This window comes from Macrotis lagotis, chromosome 7 (genome assembly GCF_037893015.1).
Source record: "Macrotis lagotis isolate mMagLag1 chromosome 7, bilby.v1.9.chrom.fasta, whole genome shotgun sequence".
Lineage (NCBI taxonomy): Eukaryota > Metazoa > Chordata > Mammalia > Peramelemorphia > Peramelidae > Macrotis > Macrotis lagotis.
Genome location: NC_133664.1, coordinates 25703887 through 25720380, shown reverse-complemented (window position 1 = coordinate 25720380; position 16494 = coordinate 25703887). Strand labels below are relative to the sequence as shown.

At 51.6% G+C, this 16494-nt stretch overlaps 1 protein-coding gene across 1 annotated transcript; it reads right to left on the bottom strand.

Moving 5' to 3' along the window:
- Positions 1 to 9123: 9123 nt before the first annotated feature.
- EOMES (eomesodermin) lies at positions 9124 to 16244 on the bottom strand. Its single transcript, XM_074195204.1, has 6 exons — positions 15460 to 16244; positions 14122 to 14276; positions 12949 to 13070; positions 12305 to 12463; positions 12144 to 12205; positions 9124 to 10981 (listed from the first exon to the last, which is right to left on the bottom strand). Exons 1-6 carry the CDS (start codon positions 16242 to 16244, stop codon positions 10246 to 10248), a joined length of 2019 nt encoding a protein of 672 aa, XP_074051305.1. The 3' UTR covers positions 9124 to 10245.
- Positions 16245 to 16494: the final 250 nt, after the last annotated feature.

Genomic DNA, 16494 nt, shown 5'->3' with positions numbered 1-16494 from the left:
GATTGTCCTCTGATGCCTCATTGTGGCAAGGTGATCTTGGATGCTCATATGCCATGCCATGTTGAACAGAAACTCTAGTGGGTCATTTCCATCTGGAAAGACTTCAATTACTTCTGGAGGATTTACATGCCCAAGTTCAGTGAGGCATATTATTGGATGGTTCAAGGAAATGGTTTCTTTAGTGCCAACCATTCTCAAAGACCATCTACTAAGTCTGGATTCTATTCTTCAATGGTGCCACCTGGACCATTCACAAATAGAGGGGTGTTGCCATATTGCAGAAGCAGGAATTATCAGGACTTTAAGCATCTTGCTTTCCTGGGGGAAAGAGCAAAACAACCCATAACTTTAAAAAAAATTAATACTCAGTACCAAGTCATTCCATTAATACTGCTTCACAAATTTATTTTTTTTTAGGTTTTTTTTTGCAAGGCAATGGGGTTAAGTGGCTTGCCCAGGACCACACAGCCAGGTAATTATAAAGTGTCTGAAGCCAGATTTGAACTCAGGTACTCCTGACTCCAGGGCCAGTCTCCATCCATTGCACCACCTAGTTGCCCCCACAATTTTATTTTTGACATGTGATCATTTATACTGTCAGAAAATTGCCTTGGGAGGAAGTATTCCCCTTCCTGAGAAGAAAGATCACAAAGTTAGTCAACAGGTCAATAGACATGCATATATTGAGTACCTACTGTGTACCAGATACTAGGCTGATATATATGTGTGTATATATATGTGTGTGTGTGTGTGTGTGTGTGTGTATGTGTATATATGTGTGTATGTGTATGTGTGTATGTGTATGTGTGTACATGTACATGTGTGTATGTGTGTGTATATGTACATGTATGTGTATATGTATATGTATATGTATATGTATATGTATATGTATATGTAATCAGAGGCAGAACTTGTGCCCAGGACTTACTGACTCTATTGTAGGACCATGTGGTGGGGAGGAGCAGGGGAGTGAAGGGAACTGGGGAAGGAAATAAGCATTTATACAGAGCATACTATGTGGTGTCCCTACAACCCTTGAGGGATGAAAACCATGTCACCAGTTGCCTTGGTTTTGGTCATCAGTAAAATGCAATTGTTGAACTAGACGGTGGCTTCCAGATCTATTTCACTATGATAATAGTGGATAATAAGATAGTGTAGTAGATAAAGTATTTGATTTGGAGTCAGAAAGACTTAAATTCAAATTCTGCTGCAAATCCTTACTAGCTTTTTGACTCTGTTGAGTCACTTGATTTTCCTGTGCCTCGGTTTCCTCATCTGTAAAGTGGGGATAATAATAGAACTTACCTCACAGGATTGTTATGAGACTTAAAAGGGATAATATTTGCAAAGTGCTCAGCAGAACTGAAAACTATAGAAATGTTAGCCTAAAGATCTGGGTGGTTATCCAATATTTTAGAAGTTAATCTACACCACACAGATCTTAGTTCCTTGTATGTTATCTTCTCCATTAGAACATTTGCTCTTTGGCTGCTTTTGGATTTGTAGACCCAGAGGCAACATTGGTAGGTTTCTTCAATCTCAACCATTCTGAAAGACCATCTACTAAATCTGGATTCTATTCTTTGATGGTAAGGGGAGCTGCCACCCAGACAATTCACAAACAAAGGATTGTACATAGTGCTTAATAAATGGCTTCAAAACTCTGCTGACTTTACTCCCAACTCCCATACTTCTACACACATTCCCATAAATGCACTTGGGTATTATAAATAGTGAGGCTCACTTTGGGACGGATGTCCATTTCATGTCCATCCACAATCACCAAATGACTTCATTATGCCAATGTTGATACTTTGATTCATCATCTAGTGGTGGACCTTACTGGAACACTTCATTCTGTATCCCACGTGTTTTCAAATCAGCACAACCTTGGGAATAAAAGAGTTAGCAGGACCCCGACATTTTACTGATTTTAACGAACACCATTTGGATATAATCCTTTAGCCATGATCTGGATAGTGGTCCTTGGAAAATGATGGTTTCATTTTGCCTTATAAATTTCTGTTGAGATTTGGAGAATCACATCATCTACTCTTGGGTAGGGACTGGAGATGCCATCTAGGCCAATTTCTGCATTTTACAATTTCATCCATGATACAGGAGTTAGATTTGCTGTAGGGGTAGTAAGATGTGTCAGGCCCATAGAATTTGTAGTCTAGTTAATCAGCCATGGATTGCAGAAAGGGTCTTTGAAACCCCAAAGTTCAAACTTTCATTTTATAAATGGAAACTAAGTTCCCCAGAAGTGAAGGGCTTTGTCCAGTCTCCCCACCTGTGAGGGAGAATTCAAAGATAAGCCTTCTGACTCCAAATCCAGTGTATGTATGCCTTGGCTATCGCCTCTGTTTCTGCTCCCTGCATTTCTGGAGTTGAAAACTATTTTAATTAAATTGTTAAGTCCCCAGCTCAGGGGCTTATTGTTTTTGAGTCATTTGCCACACTTCCCTATCTGTTGGATAGTTTCTTCTGTTTTTTGAGAGTGACAGAATTCTTTTACTGTTGCAATCTTGTACGTTCTTTTTTTTTTTAACAAAAGAAATGTTTTATTTATTTTGAATTTTATAATTTCCCCCAATCTTGCTTCCCTCCCCCACGCCCACCCTCCAGAAAGCAGGCTGTTAGTCTTTACATTGTTTCCATGGTCTACACTGATCTCAGTTGAACGTGATGAGAGACAAATCATATGGTGGACAGTTTCTAAACGCACACACAATAATTGTGTTGTCTTTTTTTTTTACTTGAGGGTGGTGGGGATGATAGGAATCCTCCCTTTCTTACGAATCTGAGTCTATCGGGAAATTTATAGGGGACTTTCTGCAAAAAAAAAAGATAAAATAATCGGAACCAGGTTAGTGAGGCTGAAGGAGCTGCCAAGTCGGGGTAACGGTGGGGAGAGGTTGATGCATCCTGCTGCTCCACTGCTCGTGGGAACCAATAAGACGGCCTTCTCTGCGCTGCCCACTAGATGGCGAAGGATGCCCGCCGCAGGACCCCAAGGTGCCGGACAGGGTGAGACAAGTAGCCTCCCCTTCAGTAGCAGGCCGGAGCGGGAAGGACATTCAGCAGGAAAGCGGTCCTTCCATCTCACCAGGTGGAGGGAATTGGGGGCGGGGGGAGGAAGGAGAGAAAGAGTGAGAGACAGAAAGAAAGAAATAGAATCACACTCAGACACAGAACACAGAGACAGAGAGAGGGGGGGAGAGAAAGGGAAGGAGGGAGGGAAGGAAAGAGAGGAGGGAAGGAAGGAGGGAGGGGAGAGACAGAGACAGAGACAGAGAGAAAAACACAGAGAATCAGAGAGAGAGAGAAAAGAGAGGAGGGCAAGAGAGAGAGGGAAGAAGAGAGGGAGAGAGTGAGGAGAGGAGAGAGGGAAAGGGCGGAGAGGGTGAGGAGGAGGAGGAGGGGAGAGACAGAGAGACAGAGAGACAGAGAGAGATGGAGAGAGAGAGATGGGGGAGAGAGAGGAGAAGAGAGAATGGAAATGGGGCGAGGCAATCCTTTCAAGAGTGCGGGTTCATAAATCTAAAAAGGTCTGGAAAGCACATCCGGGACCATTTAGCCGGTCCTTTTTCCATATTGCAGTTGAGGAAACCGAGTCCCAGGGAGATTAAGTAACTGTCCCAGATTGCCCAGATAAGGAGATTCCGAAGGTAACTTCTTAGGTATTGAATCCCAGCTCCCTGAAACAAACTGGTTTTGTCACTGAAGGGGGGGACGCATGAATCCCAGAAGACCCCCGAAGAGACTTGCCCACTCCAGAGCCCCACTGCCCTTCTGGCCGCCTTCACCCTTACCCTAGGATCCCGTGGACCAGGAGGTAGGGCGGAGTCCGCTGACTTCTTCCCACTAGCCTGAAAATCGAGAAGGGGCTCAGGGCTGGGTGGCTGGGGAGGGTGGCAGGAGGATTTTGCCCGGAAGATAGGAGGGCAGAAATTGAAAGAAAGCGGAGTGGGGGGGGGGGGGGGCAGCTTGCGGGAAAGGATCCCAAGGAGGACTTTCTCCTGGGGTAAGAGGAGAGAGAGGGTGAGGTGTGAAAGGAGGACTAGGGACTGCTCAGGGTGGTGGTTGTAGTGGGGGAAATTGTTCCCTTCACGCTAGAGGGGCCAGAAATCCAAACACGCCTCACACGGTTCAAGTGTCCTTTTCCTCCAGGGCTCAGTGGCACATTCGAATCGTTCTTTTAGGGCAATCCCCAGCCCCACCCCTTCAGCGCTTCATGCCCCCTGACCATCCCCGAGAGCTGGACTGAGGCTCCCACAAGCAGGGGTCAGGATCCCTAAGAGCGTGAAGCAGCCGGGGGCTTGAGGAGGGGCTCATGGTGCTGGAAGATGGGGGTGGGGAGGGCGAAGGGTGCCAACCCGGCTAAGAGCGTGCAGGGGCTGAAGCCAGCAGAGGCCCCTAGATTGCTCCTCGGGTCAACTCTCTTCCCTCCAAGGTCCTTGGGGTTGGAGAGCCTCCCGGTCAGGGGCACCAACATGACCCTTCGGCAACGCGGGTCAGGCCAAGGCATGGGCAGACACTGCTTTCCGAGGCTGCCTCTGTGGAGGCCGGGGGCAGGGGAGGCGAGAGGCCGAAGCCTTGCACGTTCACTGATGGGAATGTTAGACGAAATTCTGAAGACGGTGTAGAGCTTTCCGAAAAGGGACAGAGCACTTTTGTTTTTGGTGTAAAACGGACATCAACTGAAAATAGACAGAGGACTGTGCAGGATGCTACTCAAAGATTGTGTGTGTGTGTGTGTGTGTGTGTGTGTGTCTGTATGTTTGTGTCTGTCTGTGTCTGTGTTGTGTGTTTGTATGTTTGTGTCTGTTGTGTTGTCTGTCTGTGCGTGTCTGTATTTGTGTCTGTGTGTTTGTGTATGTGTCTGTTGTGTGTGTCTGTGTGTATCTGTGTGTGTTTGTGTATTTGTGTATGTGTCTGTGTGTGTGTGTGTGTGTGTGTGTGTGGTGACTGGTGGGGATTTTGTTTTGCACCTAGGAATAGCTTGATAGTCCCTGAAATTATTAAAGTTTAATGTCCGATTCCGTTGTAAGAACTTTGGACAGCTGGATCGATAGATAATAGATACATCAAATGGTCCCAAGGGAGGGGGGAGAGGAGAGGGACAGAATGAGGGAGGGGAGAGAGAGAGAGAGAGAGAGAGAGAGAGAGAGAGAGAGAGAGAGAGAGAGAGAAAGGTAGAGACAGAGAGACAGAAACCGAGATAAAGAGCCAGAGCCAGATGCAGATATATACAGGAACACAGAAGTGGAGACAGACACGATAATCTGAAAAGAATTTTCCATCAATTTTTCCCACGGTGGGGAGAGAGGGGCGCAGGCTTGAACCAGATGTGCTGCAGTTTAATCAGTCTAATCTGCGCATTTAATCAGTCTTATTAGCCACAACTGGAAAGCACACCAAAGGGAAAAGCTCCCCCCCCCAAGCCCCGGGAGCCCGTTGGCATGAGCAGGCGCGTGTGGAGCTGCGGACTCAGGTGCGCCCTGCCTTTCTCTAGTGACCAAGGCTGGGGGAAAGCGGCAGCAGCTTGGAGTCCTTGGGGGCTTGGGTCAGCCATGTTTTCCGGGCAGGTTCCCCGCCACTGGTCCGGCTGAAGGTCCCGGGGCCCCCCGGGGGGGGGCTTCCATCCTTGATCCTTCCTTCGTGTCCGGGTGCTGTCTGCCCCCCTGCTGTCTTCCAAACCACTTGAGGTCTCTCAGATGAATGACAGTGAGTGGAAGTCATTCAAAGAAGAGCAGGCGGCCAGAGGAGACCGCGGAGCCAATGACCAGTGAAGCTGCTGCCTTAATGCAAGTTTGCTTTACATGTGACACTGAGAGGGAGGGGAACTCGAGAACTGTCTGGAAGGGAAGGGAGGGAGGAATCAAGTTTTCCAGTTGGGGGGAGTCTGCCTTTGGAAAGACAAGCATAGGAGGTCTGGATCCCTAAGAACAGCAGTGCTTGGTGGGTTGGGGAGAGCTAGCTCAAGCGACTTCCTTCGTGGGGGCAACGAGCTTCTCATAAAGTCCCTCCGAGAAGCTTCACATATGGGGGGGGGTCGCTTGAAACGGGGGCAGTCAGTCTTCGGCTTCCCCTTAGTGGGTTCCTCTCCTCTGCTCACTTCCTCATGCGTCTCAGCTTGGTTGTCCTTGTTTTCCAGCTCTGTGACCCAATTCACCTGGGAGTGGGTGCAGGACGCGCCCGCGGAATTCTAGGGGGCAGCGGAGCCAGAGGGGCCTGGACAACTCCTGGCTTCTCTCGGCACTCCCTGAAGCAGACAGTAAGGGAGGACCTCCCGGTAGAAGCAGTTTTGTGCAGTCACGGAGGCCGGGCAGAATGAGGGGTGAAATGACTATGCCATTGAAAAAATAAACTAAAAGCCCAACGTTTTTGCTTGAAGGTTCGGGGCCTTCCGTCAGCTTCCCGGCTTGTGCTTGGGTCCCGGAGGAAGGCCAAGTCAAGCTTCCCATCTTCAGCCCCTGTGGCGGAGGCCAGAGGGGGACAGATTGGAGCAAACACAGCCACAGTTGCGCGGCAACTTCTATCTGGTTTGGGTCTGGTAGTGGGGGAGGGATGTAAACAATAGGAGCCATCCGGAGCCCTTGATCTTTATTTAAATATAGGCTTGTTTATCGGTGTCATCCTAGGAGGATTAATTAGATACATTTATTCACAATTTGGTGTCTGACACTCCATCTTAGGAATGCCTTATCATCACAAGGTGTTAATTGGGGCCACTCAGCCACTTACGTTTCTATTAAACAGTGTGAGGACTTTTCACAAGTCCCCGTTTCTTTTTTACTGTACAGTGCAAAAATACACTGGGACTTGAAATAAGCCCGGGTCGCCTGGTGCCGCGACGCTGCTTCCCCCTGGTAATTGGCTTTTGACAACGCCTGGGAAGGAGGATGAGGAGAGGATGAAGGAAACGCCCCCTGGCTCGGAGTGTGCGCGGGGTGCTTGGAGCGGCCCAGAGCTGAAAGGCCCCCTCCCGCGAGTTTGAATTTATAGGTAGGGTCGAGTTGGGCAGATTAGGACATATCCAGGAATTCCAAGGCAAGTTCCCCCAAGATTTCCTTCCCACCCCCACCCCCACGGGAAACGTGCGTCTTCTCCCGCGTCTTGGGGTGCGAAGAAGAACTGTCTCCTTTGGCTTTAGCGTGATTTTAAACTCGGAGGGCGCGGGGAAGCGTTTGGAGAGGCGGCATTTTGGCCGAATGGGCTCTAGCCCTTAGCCGGGTCCAGCAAGCCCAGGAGAGAAGGGCTGCAGGGGGAGGCCAGAGGCGGCGGGCAGAGGTGGAGGGGAGCGCCTCGCCGCCTTCATTGGGTGCGGAAGAGGCTGGGGCTGTTTGCACTGCGCTCCAGTCTAATCCTTTTAGCAGCTGCCTTTCCCCGCGGCGCACTTAGCAAATCTCCGCTGCCGTCCTGGACGTCTAACCGCTGGGGTCTGGAAATAACAAGAGAATGAGAAAAAGCATTTCTTCAGATAAGCCGGGTGCGGGTCCAGACAGCCGTGGGGAAGAAGCTGGGGGGGGGGGGGGGCTGGGGACGGCTCCTTTATCTCTTGAGGCCTCCTTTGGTCCCATTCCCCGTGGAGCAGGAATTTGCCGGGGCTGGGATCCCCCTCTGCAACGATTTCTGTTGCTGGGAGGCGGTGGACCAAAAGGGGGGCTGGAGGGAAGGGGCGCGGGGTGAAGTGGGGGGCACGGCCCCCCGCCCCAGCGGCTTCCGAGCGGCAGCTGCCTCCTGGAAATGCACAGTTAGAGAACAAGATTCGGAAACGAGGTGCAGCAGAAAGCCGGGCCCGAGCGCCCCTCGGAGGCCCGGGCCCGGGCCTGGGCATGGGCAGGCTGCCCGGCCCCTCAGCGGGCTTCCTCCCTCGGCCTCGACCCGGGCCCCGGTCCGGAGGAAGCGGGCTCCGAAGAAAGGCCCCCCGGGCCCGCGGCTTGACAAATTTCCGAAAAACCCCCGAGGTGTGAGGTGGGGGGGCGGGGGGAGCGATCTGAGCGGGCTCTGCTCAGCCTGCGGCTCGGAGCGGGGGGGGGGGGGACGGGACAGGAACTTGTGGGTCTCTAAAAGGGTCGGGGAGGAGGGGGGTTCCCGGGGAGCCCACGTGGGCGGGTGCAAAGCATGCGCCCGGCCTGCTCCCCCCTCCCCAGCCTGGTGGCTACCTCCTGCCACCCCTGCCCCCAAACCCAAGAGGCCAGGACGAGCTGACTCCCCTTGCCCACAACTGGCTGGGCAAAGCCGGGGCCTCCGGAGCCAAGCGTTCCTTTCCCCCAAAGAGACCCACCTGGGGTCTAACGCCGGATTCACAAGCTCCCTCTTCCGCCCTCCCCTCCTCAGCCCTCGCAGCTGCACTGGGCTCCCCGAAGTCCAAGGGCTTTGTCATCCCAGCAGCACCTGGGAAGCAGCACTCCTCTTTTTCTCCTCCTCCTCTTTTCCTTCTCCTCCTCTTTTCCTTCTCCTCCTCTTCTCCTTCTCCTCCTCTTTTTCCTCTCCTCTTTTTCCTCTCCTCCTCTTTTCTCCTCCTCTTTTTTCCTTCTCCTCCTTTTTCTCCTCCTCTTTTTCTCCTCCTCCTCTTTTTCCTGTCCTCCTCTTTTTCCTCTCCTCCTCTTTTCTCCTCCTCTTTTTTCCTTCTCCTCCTTTTTCTCCTCCTCTTTTTCTCCTCCTCCTCTTTTTCCTGTCCTCCTCTTTTTCCTCTCCTCCTCTTTTCTCCTCCTCTTTTTTCCTTCTCCTCCTTTTTCTCCTCCTCTTTTTCTCCTCCTCCTCCTTCCTCTTTTTCCTCTCCTCCTTTTTTCCTTTTCCTCCTCTTTTTCTCCTCCTCTTTTTCCTCTCCTCCTCCTTTTTCTCCTCCTCCTCTTTTTCTCCTCCTCCTCCTCCTCCTCTCTTCCTTCTCCCCTCTTCATCCCATCCTCACCTCCCCCTTTCTCTTCCGGCCTCAAGTGACAGAGAGGAAAACAGCCCCAGTCTCGAGGTCCTTGAGCAAAGGGGAGAACCGGATGCTGTCCAGCACCGAGCCTCGTGGCCACGGGTGGAGACCAGCTGCTCCTAAAGACCCCGACCCCCCCCCAAACAAATGTTTCCGTGCATACAGAGAGAAGAGTCAGCTCCATTCCCCCTACTGCACCACATTTATTAAAAATGACCATGACTGTACATACAAAACCCCAAATCGCTAAAAAGCCTCAAACAGGTGCACTGGCTTTGCAACTGAGAGCATCACCCAGAAAGGGGGGAAAAGGTGAAACTGAAGTTTTGTTTGCTGTTATTGGGAAACACATCTTCAAGTTAGTACAGGGGAGCTGAAAGACATTCTTTCCTACCTACAAAGTAACCGGGTTGGTTATTTTCCCAAGTACTGGGGGGGGGGGGGCATGGAATGTCACCCCCCTCCAGAGTCAGACCTCTTGCCTCCAGTATTCTGAAAAACTTTGACAAGGCCAAAGCACCAACTTGGCATGATCTTAGCAGGACTCCTATGTAGACTATTTGTACAAGAGATTCCACAGTATTCTACAGTGTACCTAGACACACACAACTGTACACTTTTAATTCTCTATTTTTGGTGACCTCCTCCCCTCCCATGGGGCTCCTTTAATGCCAACCATAGAATGGGTTTAGCTTTTCTGAAGTGTGGCAGGCTAACTGTGCAGGCCTGAGAGCAAGAGAAGAAAGGCCAACGTCCCACTCGGACCTTTACCGAAGGGCTGCTCCTCTCCCAGACTTTAGATCTCACCAGGCCCAGGAACTGCCAGAGACCTCAGTGCAAGGGTGAGGTCCACCTCTGCTCCTCCAGAACGAGAAAGCCTTGGCCACACTCTGTCTCTGATTGGCTTAGAGATTTCGAAAGAGAAATGGGGGCTGGCTGCAAGCTGGTCCTCCACCCCACACCCCACCCTCAGAGGCCTCCAGTCCACCTCGCTGAAGGTTTAGTGTCTCCGAGAAATACACCGAGTGGTTAAAGCCTTGAGAGTCAGAATGTCAAATCTGTAGAAGTCATTAATGGATGACACTTAAAAAAAATAAGCTACTAGATTGTTCCCCATGACCTGCAGCAATCAAAATGCTTTGGCACCTTCTATAAAGAATTGCACCACATGGTAAGCTTCGAGGTGGGAGGCAAAGTCTTTTTGGCAACCTAGGCAAAACAAAACAAAACAGAACAACCAAAAAACCCAACCACACGCACCAAGTCCACCTGAAAAAAAGTGGCCACTGTTACAGGAGCAAGGCAATGCTTTAGGGACTTGCATAGAAAGCATAGTAGCCCATGCCTTTTGAAGTGTCTTTGCTATAGTCTTCTGCATTTATGTCCTCGCACTTTATCGATGGGGAGTTTTCATTGCTGGAGGTGCTGGGAGAGAGCCGCCTTCTCTTGCAAGCACTAGTGTAGACCCCAGAATCATTGGAATCTAGAGACTTTATGGAAGGAGGCGTTTCTATCCAGGAAGAGCTCATTTCTTCTTTGACTTTCTCTTTGGAGAGTTGGTCTTCAGCGAACCCAGGCGGGCTGGTTCTGGATGTCCATGGCAAGCCAGCTGCCATCTTTCTCTGGTAAGAACCTCGACCTCCCCAGCTTGCCATGGCAGGGAAGGATGGGTCAGGGTAATAGCCCAGGGCGTGAGACGTCTGCAGGGGGAGGGATTTAATGCTGTAAGGGAGCAGGGTGCTCGAAGAGTACTCGGACTCGTAGGAACTTAGATCCAGTTTGTTGCTCCCGGGTTGCTGCACAGGAGTCACGAGCCATCGCTGGGGAGGGTTGGAGACCTCTTCGCTTTGCTGGGGGGAAAGGAGACCATTGGTCTGGGGGACGGTTCTCTCGCTGTTATAATATCTTGCTTGAGGTAAAGTGTTGACAAAAGGCTCGGGGAAGAAGGACTGTACTCCGTAGCGCCCTCCTGGGACGATCTGGTGGGATCTAGGAGAATCCGTGGGAGATGGAGTTAACCTGTCATTTTCGGAAGCCGTGTACATGCTACAACGTAAAGAGAAACACTTAAACAAAACCCCAAACCCTGCCATCACTCCTGACCACTCCAGTTCCCAGGACTGAAAGAGGCTTGGGGGCAGAGAGGGAGGGTGGAGAGGCCAAGAGGGGCGGACGGGAAGGGGCAGGAGGGTCCTGGGCAGCTTGAGGCGGGCAGTGGTCTATCTATTTAGTCTCACTTCTACCCCAGCCTGGTATCTTTCCCTCCCTATATCCATCACGAGATGTGAACAATTCCTTTATGTAGATGCTAGAACAGAGATGACTCAAACGGCCGTCTCTCTCTCTCTCGCTCTCTCTGGAGACCGTCCATATATTTTAAGCCAACTGAACTTTTTTTATAAGTATTAAAATTTTCTAAAACTTAGATTCTTTATAAATAAAATATACTTTGTTTACTGTTTCTGTAGTTAATCTGGAACCGTAAAGAAATGTTTGAAATTTCTAGCTTAATGAATAGTTTGTGTTTTTGACTGTGGCACATATTTTGTTTTTGTGAAAATTCAACAAAATGTAATATTTGGCTTTTAAGTAGAAAATAGCATTACTAGAATTCCCCCCACACACTTTTTTCTAATAAAATTTTCAAAACTTAAAACTCAGAACAGGGATGACTCAAACGGCCATCTCTCTTCCTCTTTCTGGAGACTGTCCATATATTTTAGGCCAACTGAACTTTTAAAAAATACATATAAATCTTCTAAAACCTAGAACAGGGGTGACTTCAAATGGCCATTTCTCTCTCCTTTCTCTGGAGACTGTCCATATATTTTAAGCCAACTGAACTTTTTAAAAAAGTATATAAATTTTCTAAAACCTTTTCGGGGAAGTTTCTAAAGGAAGCCAAGCAGCCGATTTAAGTCACAGCAAACCAAAAGGCAACAAAATAAAACCCTAAGGATCTTTGCATGAAGGTGTTTCTCTTCTAAAAGTAGGCAAAGTGGTGCCCAGGAAGGAGCCCCGGATGTGAAGTCAAAGGACCTGGCTTCAAATTCTGGCTCTGCCATTTACTCCCTATGTGACCTTAGCCAGGTCACTTTACTTCTCTGGGGTTGTAAAAGGAGGGCTCGGGATTCTAGATGGTGCTGAGGGCCTTTGGACCTTGAAATCTATGTTTCTGTAACTATTTGAAGAATAGAGCTATACTTACGAATCATAGTTGTCTCTGAAACCTTTTGCAAATGGATTATGGTCAATCTTTAGCTGGGTAATCTAGGGGGAGAGAGAGAGAAAAAAATCGTTGAGTACTTTGGGGATTAATTTAGGGTTCAGTGCAAAAAAGGGGCTCTCCAGTCTTTGGGACTGACTCACATCAGTGTTTTGGTAAGCTGTCACAGCAATGAACTGGGTCTCAGAGAAAGTGAATGTCTGAGTCTTGGAGGAATCATTAAGGTCTTCCACCCCATCCTCAGTCACTTCTACAATGTGAAGCCGGGGTTGATATTTGTGAAGAGATTGCAAAACGATCATCTGGGAGTGGGGAAAAGAATAGCGACATCAAGAAAGGCATCTGAGAGAGTTAAACAAATTTCTCCTCGTTAAAGGGTCTTATAGCTCTAAATGTAGGAACACTGTGCTTCAGGAGGCTTTCCCCCTAATACAACAATCCTTAAATTCCTTTTTAAAAGGTATGATGGCCACCATTTCCCAGCACCACCAGGTTTTGATTTCAGGCTGATAATTAGTGACAAAATCCAGAACTTTCCAGGGAGTGCAGAAATCTACCCAACGGGAGACATTGTCTCTAATGTCCCATTAGAAGAGCAGGCTTTGATCAGTACCAACAATTCAGGAAGATGTTGTAAGGTGGGTTACTGGGTTTGGGGCAGAAAGTGGCGAGGAAAAGAAACTGGAATTAGTCATCATTGAGAGGATCTAGCCGAGAGTTAAAGATTCTTAGCACCGCAAGTCTCTCCATTTCCGAGGCGGGTCTGGAGGACCCCGGGCCACATTACCTGGGTGTTGTTGTTATTAGCTCCTTTGTTATTGGTGAGCTTTAGTTTCCCAAAGGAGATTTCCTGTCTCATCCAGTGAGAGCCAGTGTTGGGAGACTCGGGGTGAACATACATTTTGTTACCTAGGAAAAGAAGAAAGCAGGATAAAAGTGAGATCTGTCTCGATCTCTAGGGTTGCTGGAGTTTCTTCGTGGGTCGTTAAAGAGTAGAGATTGAAAAACTATGTTGTATTCCTTCAATGGCTACGTTCAAAGGAGTTTTCATGATTATTTCATTTTCATTCTTCATTATTCCCAGACAGGAATTTGCTTTCCTTTCTAACCTTTTTCAGTTCTACTTTCAAACTTCTTTGGACAAAAGAATGAACCCCAAACTCATACTAAAATACAAAAGAAACTCAGATACAAACACTAAAGTCTAAATGCCCCTTGCTGGGCTATACTGGTCGATATTTCATAGAAGTCAGTTTCTGGGGTGATTTTTAAAGAAAATATCACTTGTTGCGGGGGGGGGGATGTCATTTACCTGCCTTTGTCCTTTCGAACTTAAATTGGTTTTATCATACCAAATTTGCCTTCCATTTTAAGCAAATCCGGCTCTTGGACGGATCCATTTTTTAATAGTTGGAGGTCGATCAGTATTTGCAAAAAAATCATCCTTGCTGTCTTGCGACTTTTTGTCCCATCTGATGCATCACAGAGCAACAGAAAACTTTTTTTTTTAACAGAAAAATTGGTTCCACTCAAAAATAGACTTTGCTCTTTGGTCTTTTGAAAATAATTGAAAGTATAAGAAAGCACAATTGCCATAGAAATTCTCTTCTACCTATTCCTTTGAACCCCGAGGTCTGGAGAGAACTCTTCGAAAAAGGGACGTGCACTTTTGCTATTCTACAGGGGAGAGAGCACTGGACTTGGAGTCCAGGCTGGATTTTGGCTCAGCGATTTGACAGCTCTGTGGCCTTGGGTTCACTGTTTCCCGCCCCTTGGCCTCCCTTTTCTCAACAGTAAAATGAGTGAGTTAATGAGATGAGCTCCAGGATCCTTTTCCAGTCTCCCACTTTGTAAAGAACTGAGAGTGAGAAATGAGAATTATGCAAATATAGCCCCGGGGAACTTCACTCTTCTGTGACCACCCCTTTCCCGACTTTACTTCCCCCCCAGACGTATTCACCCTGCATATTGTTGTCGGCCTTGCCACACGTCACCCATTTGCCCCCTTGAAAGCGCCAGTGGTTGGGGTCGGCCAGCACCACCTCCACAAACACGTTGTAGTGCGCTGTGGGGTTGAGTCCATTAATGTTGAAGCTTAGGAAAGGAAACATCCTCCTGGAAAGAAAGAAGAAAGGGTGAACTCTAAGCGAGTTGCCAGCGGGCCAGAGAGCCAAAGGGGGAACGGGGAAATTCCTTCCCCAATTCTGGCCTTCCTTCCCAACAGACAGGAGCCAGTTGGACTTTAGGCCTATCGAGTTTGACCTCCGGAACGATAACAGGCACAAAGTGCCCATGTGAATGTATGTATGCATGGGGTGGGGGGTGGGGGGCAGACTGTCAGGGAGAGGGCGGCAGAATCCAGGGAACCATATCCGGGAATGGGTTTATTTATAGGCCACAGGAAGGAAAAGAAACAAACAAACAAACACGAAACAAAGGGAGAAAGAAAAAGGAGGAGAGAAAGAAAGAAAGAAAAAGAAAGGAACGAAAGAAAGAAAGAAAGAAAAAGAAAGGAACGAAAGAAAGAAAGAAAGAAAGAAAGAAAGAAAGAAAGAAAGAAAGAAAGAAAGAAAGAAAGAAAGAAAGAGAAACGGGAGGCTTCGGTAGCTAATGTCTAATTCACTGGGGTTTGGAGCTAGGTGTCAGGAGGACCCGGTTATTAACCCGCTTCCGAGACTTGTCAGTGGTGAGAGGTCCCGGTGCACTGGTCTCTCTGCACCCCCCTCCCATCAGCCGTGAAATGGGTCTGGCGATCCGACTGAGCCGGGTGGTTCGGGGCGACAAAGCGCTTTTGCAGACCTTGCGGAGGTCCAGTCATTCTTACTAGACTGAGGCAGAACTTTGTTTCGAGCTCCTGCACCTCGGGCCCTCCGACGTGCTCCCGGCCAAAGGCCGGCCGGGGAGCTGGTCGGGGAAGGGCCCGGGGCCCTTGGACCGGCTCAGTCTCCGCGCTCTGGCGTCTCCCTCAGCGGTGAGAGCGTGTGGCCGGCCACCCCGGGGCGGGACGGCGACGCCGGGGGTTTCTGGGGGGGGGGGGGCTGGGATCTCATCGGCTCGGGGTGACGAGGGGCTTGGACGAACACGAGCTGGGGCCGCTCGGAGTCCCCGACCTCCTTTCCCCCCTCTGCCCAGGCTGGAGCCCAGCCCTGAGCCGTCGGGGCCCTGCGGCTCCCAGCTGTGGAGGGGGCGCGGATCAGGATGGGTTCCTCGAAGGGCCCCCCCAACTGGCGAGGATGGGGGGCTCGGGGAGGGTCGGGAGCCCCACGCCCGCCCCCCGCCCCAGGGCCCCGGCACCCACCTGCCCTGCTTGGTGATGATCATCTCCGTCTGGTGCCGGTGGAACTTGAGCCACAGGGGCCGGTTGCAGAGGTAGACCTGGGCGCGCAGGCCGGCGGCGGGACCCCCGAGGCCGGCCAGGCCGCCGCAGGAGCCCGAGGCCGCGGCCGCGCCCGGGTAGGGGCCGTAGAGCGCGCCGGGGCCGGCCTGGCCGTACTGGTAGGCGGCGGGGCCGCCGGGGCCGCCGGGGCCGAACTGCGGCCGGCCGGGCGAGCAGACGGCGGCCGGGAAGCCTCCGGGGGGCAGCATGGAGCCGTAGGGGTAGCGCGCGCCCCCGGGGGCCGCGTAGACGGGGCCGTGCGGGGCGCCCCCCGCCGCCGCCGCCGCCGCCGCCGCGGGGTAGGGGAAGAGCGAGCAGGGCGCGGCCAGCTCGGCGGCGGGCGCCGGCCCCGGGGACGGCAGGTAGTAGCGCTCCGGGCTCAGGCCGTCCAGCGGGTAGCGCGCCGCCGCCGGCAGCGCCTCGTCCCCCGCCGGGGAGCCCTTGCGGCCGTCCGGGCCCTCGGCCTCGGCCAGCAGCCCCGCCGCGGCCCCCGCGCCGCCCCCCGCGCCCGCCTCGCACGCCGGGCCCGCGCGGAACTTCTTCGGGCCCTTGTCCGCCTCCAGCCTCTGCGCAGGGGAGCCGGCGCCGCCGTGCGGGGGTCCCGCGCCGCCCCCCGCGCCGCCCCCCGCGCCGCCGCTCTCCAGAGGGTAGAAGTGGGCGCCGGGCAGGTGCACGGCGCCCGCCAGCAGCGGCTCCCCCAGCTGCATCCTCCGCCCCGACGCCCGGCCGGGCCCCGGAGGCCGCCGAGACGCTCGCCCTGCCCCCCGGGCCGCCCCCCGGCCGCGGGTCGCCCTCCCGCGCTGGCCGGCCCCGCGCCCGGCCCCGCCGTCCCCGCTGGCTGGCAGCCCGAGCTGGCTGGAGAGCTCCGGGCAGCGGCCGCGGCCGCCACCACCAACTTTATATAGGCGAGCCCGGGGAGGGGCTTGGCGGCCCGGCCGCGCTCCCCCCCGCCCCCCT